At 30.1% G+C, this 8859-nt stretch overlaps 1 protein-coding gene across 1 annotated transcript in view; it reads right to left on the minus strand.

The window, feature by feature from the left end:
• Window positions 1–7597, minus strand: part of LOC129225567 (protein Skeletor, isoforms B/C-like) — a 113507-nt gene extending 105910 nt beyond the window's left edge. Inside the window, exon 1 of the mRNA XM_054860013.1 lies at window positions 7495–7597. Coding sequence (XP_054715988.1) covers window positions 7495–7558 — 64 coding nt within the window. The 5' untranslated portion in view covers window positions 7559–7597. The remainder of the gene's footprint in view (window positions 1–7494) is intronic.
• Between the last annotated feature and the right edge of the window lie 1262 nt (window positions 7598–8859).

The following is an 8859-nucleotide window of genomic DNA, read 5'->3' on the forward strand; positions in this document are numbered from 1 at the left end:
TTTTCAGAAACTCGTTTCGCCTTATTATTCTTTGTTTTAAATTCCTCCCAAAATAAAATCATGGAATGCAGTTCCTGTTAAGGCTCCTTTATTAAAATCCCTTTTTAACTAGATTGCCGAGAAAAACTAAACGAGATGTCAAAGCTTGCCCCCATCAACTTGAAAAGTATGCTAAAAAGTCAAACGGAATAAAATATTGTATTGCTATACAGCGTTTTGCATCACGTTGATCTAGATTAAGCGTTTAACATATTATTGCTCAAATTGATATTGGTTTTCCTCAACCCATATCAACTCTTCAAAATTTCATTATTTAAACTTACAGAATAAAGTAAACAAGCTCCTTAAATTTGCTTAGAAGAGCAACACTAGGAATGTAGGATGACGGATGTCATTGCATATTTTGAGTTATTTGAGCAGTTTAAAATTCCATTATTTTGACTATTCAAACTGAGTTAAAATCAGTATTTTTTCCCCACCAAATAATGACTGCTATTTTAGCTTATTGTGCAAAGTTCGCTACCAAGAAGTCTATTTTTAATAAAACGAAACATATTTTTCTTTTCTCTTTTATTAAAAGCAAGATCAAATCATGCAATAAAGCGGTTCCAAATTAGGGCATAATAGTTAGGTGTCATTGGTATCTACCTGTTCATTAATGGTTGCCTAAATGTCGGGTTTTCACATAATTTTAAAATAATTCAAATATCATAAGTAGAGTTATAAACTTTTGACTTTTATGACAGCCATGCAATTTTTAAAAAGTTTCTTTTGAGAGAAAATGAAAAAATATTTACATGTATAGTCATAAACTATCAGTCTTGAATATGTAAACTTAAGGGAAAAAATATGACTGGGTGTAAATACAATTTTGTAATGTAGAGTAAATCGTAAAAAATGACGATGGATGTGAAATTGCGTGAGCTAGGCTAAAATATTTATTTGTCGCACATGACTAAGGACAATTTATTTCAAACAAGATAGAAAGGCATCTGAATAAATGAAGAAATATGGGTACTTATCCATTAATTGACGTCCCTTGGCACATCAATTTACTTTTGGTATTTTACGTTCGGCAACTTAATTTAGTTCAACGCTACTGCAAACTAAAAATTTCGCAGACAGCAAAAGTCAACAACTTCAATTTAAATTCTAGGGTTGGCACGTACTTATAAATATCGCCAATTGCTTTAAGAAACTTTTCTATTGTCGTCGAGGTAGAAAGCAAACAAGTCGTCTGACCAACTGACGTACCTGTTAAGGAAAAGTACCGAAAAATCTTGAGTAAAACGCGTAACGCGTTTGCAAGATTTAAATTGCATTTGTGGGGTTTTTTTCCGTTTTTTTTCTTCCTTTTTTTTCAAAATCCTCCTGGATAGCAGCAATTGTTATACAATATTACCATAAATAAATGAGTGTTTCTCATACTAATCTCACTAGTTATTGCTTTTTTTTTTCTCAATTTTGTCAGTTACGAAACCACTTGCTTATGCAAAAATTAATGATTTCGCTTTTTCTAATGATTCCTCTTCTTGTCATGGCATACTAGAGACAAAAGTAAGTTAAACAACTATATAAATGAACAAACTTGCAACAACAAGAAAAAAGAAAATAATAAGATGCAGACTCGTTTTTCGGGGTTACAAAGAATACTCTTCAAAAAAAAAAAAAAGTTGTCAATTTATGAATTTAAAAATACCTCACTGTTGTTGCACTCGTAACTCTGCATAATTTACTTTTCCTTCTTAGAAAAAAGTTTTTAAATTCTTTTTTATTGTAAATTGCTTCAAAAATTTGCTTGTCGAAATGTATAACTTACTTGAAAACTATACTTTAATTATATTGACTAGTTAGTTACTTTTTGAGGGAAAGCATTTACAAATATTCCAAACAATTCCTTGCAGATTTTTTCACATACTCGTAGGTGTCTTTTTCAAATCATTCGTTATTTTCTACTCTTTAACAAAAAAAACTGCTTTCAGTCATTTTACCGTATTTATAACCCATTTCCCACCACACTATATCACATAAAAACAAAATAAGTTTATCAGCCTTTATAATTATGCTATGAGACGCTTGAATAAATAAGTGAAATGGCGTCTAAACATATCGTTAATATATATATTTCAATACATTTTAAAAAGATAGCAATAATAACAAAGCTCTAATTTATCTTTTCCCTCGTCTCAATATTTTCATAGAATAAAACCTTTAGTTACTGTTTCAACAGAAGAAAAATTAATTCTTTTGTTCAAAGACAAGTTTTTTGCACTGTCCCCAAAACCATAATATCGGTAACCATTAATTAAAGCTTAAGAAATGAATAAAACAGCTTCATGAATAGATGTTTTCGCTGTTAAAAATTATTTTTTGCTGCGTTTTTGTAGTATTCCTATCACAAAAAAGAGGCTTAGATTAAATTACTTCACACTTCATTATCAGTGAATAGCTTCACAATGACACATTTTTATGGTGTTCCTAATTAGATGCAGCTTTTTCCCGAATGAGGACGTTAAATGAGTTTCTTTCGATGCATATTTTGAGACAATTCTGATTCTTATAAACTGAGTAATTAAAAAGATGAAGTGTGTTTGTTTTGTTCATAAATGTTTTCTTACATAATTTTTGATTTTCGCTGTGCATACAATTTTTCAAATTATAATAGGGAACAAATTTTGGTTGCGCTTTACTAGTACTATGGGAATGTGGGTCAATGTATAATGAAATATTTATTCTGTTTTAAGCACCACCTACCGAGCAATATTTTATCTATGTACTAACATATGTATTCTATTCTAGTCAGGAAAAAGTTATTTCTGAAGTTCAAAGCAAATGATAATAAAAAATTTTTTTCCAAATTTATACTCATACTGCAATATCTTTATATTGGTGAAAAACTATTTATGGTTTTATAAAGTGATAAAGTTATTAACATTTATTAACGTTTAAAATATTATTGAGCCCTTCTTATATTCTGTGAAGCATTTATTTATTTGATCTTGAACTTATTTTTATTTTAAAATTTTTTGCACTGGAAAAATGGGTTCTTGGCAAAGTGGATGCGGAAAAGGGAAATCATTTACTTATTCAATCTTTTATTAAAAAACTGAAGAATTCGTTTGTTAATTAATTTATATTTATCCCTTCACTTAATAATACACCAATTTACTCCTTAGTTCACTTATTTTCTTATTCATTCACTGTTTTATTCATTCATTATTTTTTTCACATATTTATTTATTATTGTTTCATCATTTATTCATTCATTATTTTATCTGCCAGTAGCGTACATAATACCCCACAACTCCGGCGGTGCGGTGGGGAGGGAGGCAAGAGGTATGCGTGCGCTTGCTCTAAAAAAATGACACTATGTTAAAATTAAAACAAAAATAAATTCTTATGGGAGGGGGGCGCACTTATTAATCTTATGGGAGAGTTGCACCGAAGTCTATGTACGCAACTTCTATCTACCCAAAAATTTGATCATAAATATTTTCAATGATCTAATGGAAAATAGTTTATTCTAAAAAACAATTTTTTTTTTGTATGGTTTATTTGACCCATGAAAAAAAGGTAAAATGTTTCCACTTTTTTTTCAACGCAAAAAGTTACAGACAAAAATTAAAAACTAATGTTTTAACATAAGTTTTATTATTCAATATATTGTTTCTTCTTCCTTTAACTAATTTTTAAAACAAATTTCAAAATTATTTCGCTTTGAAAAAGAAAAGTTATCTTGACTATTTCACTTTGCCCCAAATTCTCCTGCTTGATTTTAGTTGATTCGGGTATGGTGATTTCAAATCCGCAATGTTTTGTTTCAAATGCTACAGATTTTTTAAAGGGCATGAATACCTTAGTAAAGTTAAATTTTTTCTCACAAGTTGAAAAAAAAAGCCTCTACATTCATAAAATAACACAGAGAAATACTTTCTGCTATCCATACATAACCGCCATTGTGCTGCTCAGTAGAAAAGGTAGTTCAGAGTGTAGAATTGGTAAAATAACAGATGGGATAGGTAAACGTTGCGCTGGGTTTTCTTGTGAATAATCTTTAAGATAATCATTCAAAAATACCAGTTCATGTAATGATCTTTGTTCTCCTTTCAAACTATAGAAACACTCCGAAAGATAAACTAATCCGCTCGAGTAAATTTTCAAAATTCTTCCTACGGACTACGTTAGTAAACTGCATAAAAACAATAACTTGTAGAGAGATACCGATCGCAGATTTGAAGTCAACAATGTGAGAGTATCTGCATTGTTAAACTTTTTCCTGAAGTTTTATGGTAAAGAGTATTGTGATTCATGTTGCCAGAACGTTTCACTGTAAAATCCTATTTCACTGTAAAATTCTACGGTAGAGAAAAAACAAGAACGCGGTGGGAACAGTGGGGCTTGAACTTGCCATCCCATTATTCGTAGAACGGTGCGCTTTTAAGAACATTTTATCGAGCAAATTATCATGACATGGACGAGTAAATTATCATAACGTGGTCGAGTAAATTATCATAGAGTGTACGAGCAAATTATCATAACGAGGACGAGCAAATAAACATAGCAATTTGGAGAGAATTTCATCATCCATTATTTATTTGTTCTTTTTCTATTCCAATTTTTACCACCATTGGGGGATTTAATTCTTCTGCACCGACCGAATTACTATAACATGGATGAGTAAATTACCATAACATGGACGAGCAAATTAACATAACATCGACGATCAAACTAACAAGCATATTGGCGGGAAAATTCATCATTCATTATTTGCAAATATACAGGCGATCTACATGACCTTTTAATATTCTATTGCGGGAAAAGCCGTGTGGGTACCACTAGTATAATAATAAAAACAACAAAAAGTCAAAGAATATCATAACCCCTTGAAAACGTATATGAGTTCACACAAGGCATCAGAAAGATAAAAAAGAAACAAGTTAAAGTTCAGGAGCTTGTTCTTAACACTTCGGTTGAATTTGAAGCAAATATTTCATATTTCATCGTCAAGTTTTTGAATTTTCAAATTTTTACTCTTTTTTTTTACTTTTTTTAGAGCTAGTATTTTTAGTTTCCCCAGATTGCAATTTAAAAAAGAAAATAATTTCACGAAGAAAAAATTACTTTTACTGAAAAGTGCTTCAATGATCTTAGCTAATAATTTTCCTGCAATTATCTACCAGTTTGTTCTGAAAAAGAAAAGAAACGTAACAAAAGGTACTTTTACTGATTATTTTATTTATTTATTTATTTATCAATCTATTAATTTATTTATGTATTTAGTTGAAGAATGATTGGATAAAATTGCTTTATAACATTTCACTGCACATTAAAATTAAGCATTTGTATTTTTAATAATACCGATGCGATATCTAGCACCAACTTATGTTTTTTTTCAGTGAAGAAAAAGGGGGTCGTTCAATAGGTGTCAGTCAACCTCTAGCAGGGGACAATGGACTCAAAAGGGTGAAAACTACTGGTCTAGATCTATTCATAACCGCTCCCTCCCATTTATTTGGTGAAAAAACTTTTCATCAACTGAAGCCCTCAGGGCAAGAAGGGGTAAGCTCCACTTTTTGCCTGTTTTGTTTTTCATTGAAGTACATGAAGAAAAGTACTTTCTTTCATTTCGTGAAACAACAAGACAATTCCAGCCAGTATTCTGTAAAGATGTTACAGAAAAGGCTCTGTAACAAGCTACATTTTAGGAAAGAAAATGATGAAGCTCAACAATATTGCAACGTATTATTTTGAAACTAGAGTGATTTTTATCACTCGATTTGGATTTTTATCTTTATAAAACCAAATATTATTTGAAATATATTCAAAAAATTTTTTAAAAAAATGGATTTTTTTTTTTTAAATTTGGAACATAAGTGGAAAAATTAACATTCATTAATGACACTTTTCATAAAATGCTATTCAAATTGTTTCCGTCTCGAAGCACCTTCTAACATATCAAATTTTTAGGACAAAACTTTAATAATGGAAATTAAAAACATTTTCTTTTATTCATGGATGTTTTTAAAATGTGGAGCGATCCCGTTTTAACAGCAAAGACTTCAGTTTCCCGGTCGATTAGCAATCTTTATTGGAGTCAAAGCATAAGTCTGAAAACTTGTAATTGGGAATTTTTAAAAAAAACTCATTATTCCTGCATCTTTTGTAAGAAATGCAAATTGGCAATGAAGCAAATTAATTTGAGTAGGGCCAATTTTTCCACAAAGTGTGACCTTTAAGAAAGTGAATTAGGAGGACGTAAAAACGCGATTTTTCTTTTCAAATTTGCATGTAAAGAAGAATCGTGTACATTAAAGTCAATGAGGAGGAGTTTTATTTAAATGTGCTTGCGTAAACTACTTATATTTTTGCACAAAAAAAGCTTAAAACTATTTCTTTAACCTTTTTTTTTTTTTAATTTCGAAATAATTCGGATTGTTGATTTTTGCTTAGTAAAAATAAAAACCAACAATCCGAATTATTTTGATAGCAACGGCATAAACTTGTCAACCAGCACAAATTTTCTTTCACGAACTTAAGAAACTGAAATACTTTTGAAACTCTTGTTATTTGGTTGACTGCATTCAAAAAGAAAATATTTAAATGTAAAGAAAAGCGCCCATTCAAGAGGCCAAGTAAAATTTCACATGCGTGAAAATAATGGACCTTTAACTAAATACATCCCAGAAACCTTTTAAATGCATTCAAATTATTGATTTACAGATAGATTTTGAATAGCAAATGATGCACTATATCTAATCAGACTAGATTCTGCACAATGACATTCATTTTGAAAAAAAATCAGTACATTAGAGTTGTGCTATATATCAGGTAAAAGTAAAAAGTTGTAAAAAGTCGACAGACCAAGGTTTGTTTTTTATTGTGTATCTTAAAGCAGGACTAAAGCAAAAGAAATTTCATTAACAACAATGAAAAACCACAAGATTGTAGCTGATTAACAAAGAAAAACTATTATTTTCAAAGTACTGTCTTAATATACAATTCTAAAAACAGTCAGTTTAAACTATTAAATATTAATATTTATTAAACTCTCCTCTAGAAAAAAAAACTCTCTTCTTAAAAAATCCTCTAGCTGCTTTAATAGGTAAGATGCAAATAATTTATAAATCATAAATTTCAAACAATTGCAAAGTATATATTTATTTATCTACAGACAATATACATTGTATTTTCCGAAAACTACCTCAAGATCAACATAGATATAAGGAGGATGGCTTTTTAGAACAAGTTTGTTGACTCAACAATTCCTGATTTTTGTCCTTCATGAGAAAATGAAACTATTCACAGCGATTTCAACAACTTCAGTCATTTGGATTGTTTAAAATGTCGCAGAGTACAAAAAAAAAGTAAGTATCTTTAAATTCTTTTAACATTTTTCATACAACAGGAATGTCTATTCAATCAGATGCTGTTTTTAAGTTCAAAGCAAATATTTTTATGGTACATGAAATATTTTTAATTATAATAAACGCTTACCTTGTTCTACACATTTTTCAATGTGATGATCAATTTTTAGTTGATCTTCATTTCTCTCCAACATGCTTACATCTCTCAAATCCACATACAGAACTTATATCTATTACAACCCCAATATCAGCACGAATGACATTAATCCAGCACTTTCCAAAGTAAATCATAAGCGATTAAGACAAGCAGACACACCTTCCCACTCAGACCTGAAGCATCACTAAGCCACCAGCTAAGTGACGTTGGAACAAGACTTGCAAAATGCAAATCCAGATTGCTTAAGTTTCAACTTATCCAATAAAAAAAACACTCGAAAAGAAGGATTTCTCAACTTCAGACTCTCCAATAAAAACACATGAAAAATGTTGACACCGACTGACTCTACACGTATTTAAGAAGAACAGCCCTTGAACCATTCCCACGCTACACTGAACAGCAAGCCGTTTTTAACTTCTGTTTAATTTGCGATGCGCTAAAGAAGCATTGCATTAGAGCGAGCACGGGGAAAAGAAATACTTTACGAAGAAAAGGTTGCTTAAAATTTAATATGGAGCGTTTTTATTTTGGTAGAAATTTCCCACTTAATTTTCAAATCACGTCTTACCTTCAAGCTAGAGTGGACGAAACTTGCAAAGAAATGAACGATAATGGAATAAAAAATTTTCAACTTTAGCCTTGGAATAGTTAGTCGTCAAGTTTTTCTTTTCTTTTTTTTTTTTTTTTCATTTTCTTTACTAATAGCACCGCTTTGCTACTCAGAACGAAAGTTTCTTCAACTGAATGTGCTAATGTTTCAGAACAGTAGTGTTTCAATAGAAAAGCTTCCACAATGTTTAGTGTGGTTCTGATAAATAGAGCAAATGCATACCTCGTTTGAGGGAGCTACATTTTTAGAAATAATTCATTAGGGTTTGCCGATATATATCAGTTGATATATATCATGGTATATATCACGATATATATCCGATATGTTCTTTGAAAATATCATATTTTGATGTTTTCGATACTTATTTTTTCAACTACGATATATTTTCAATATAAAAAATTATATTTATCATAGTAATAATGTTCATTTGTCATCAAAAATAACCAAAAAGTTATGTACTATATTTTTATAATTTACTTACGCATCATTAATGTAACAAAGTAATATAATGTTCATTTTTACTTCCTTTTACAAAAAAGAAAGTATTGTATTCGCGAAAAAATTTTCACTCAAAATTCGGCCTTAATTTCCATTTTGCCCACCCCCGAATTAATGTTGAGTTTTTTTTTTAACCCGACCACACGCGGATAAGTGCCTAAGAACATATTAACACCCGAAATATCCATTTTGACATTCCCCGAGTTAATTACAACGACTTTTCTCGTGAC

This window comes from Uloborus diversus, chromosome 7, assembly GCF_026930045.1.
Source record: "Uloborus diversus isolate 005 chromosome 7, Udiv.v.3.1, whole genome shotgun sequence".
In the NCBI taxonomy this organism is placed as follows: domain Eukaryota; kingdom Metazoa; phylum Arthropoda; class Arachnida; order Araneae; family Uloboridae; genus Uloborus; species Uloborus diversus.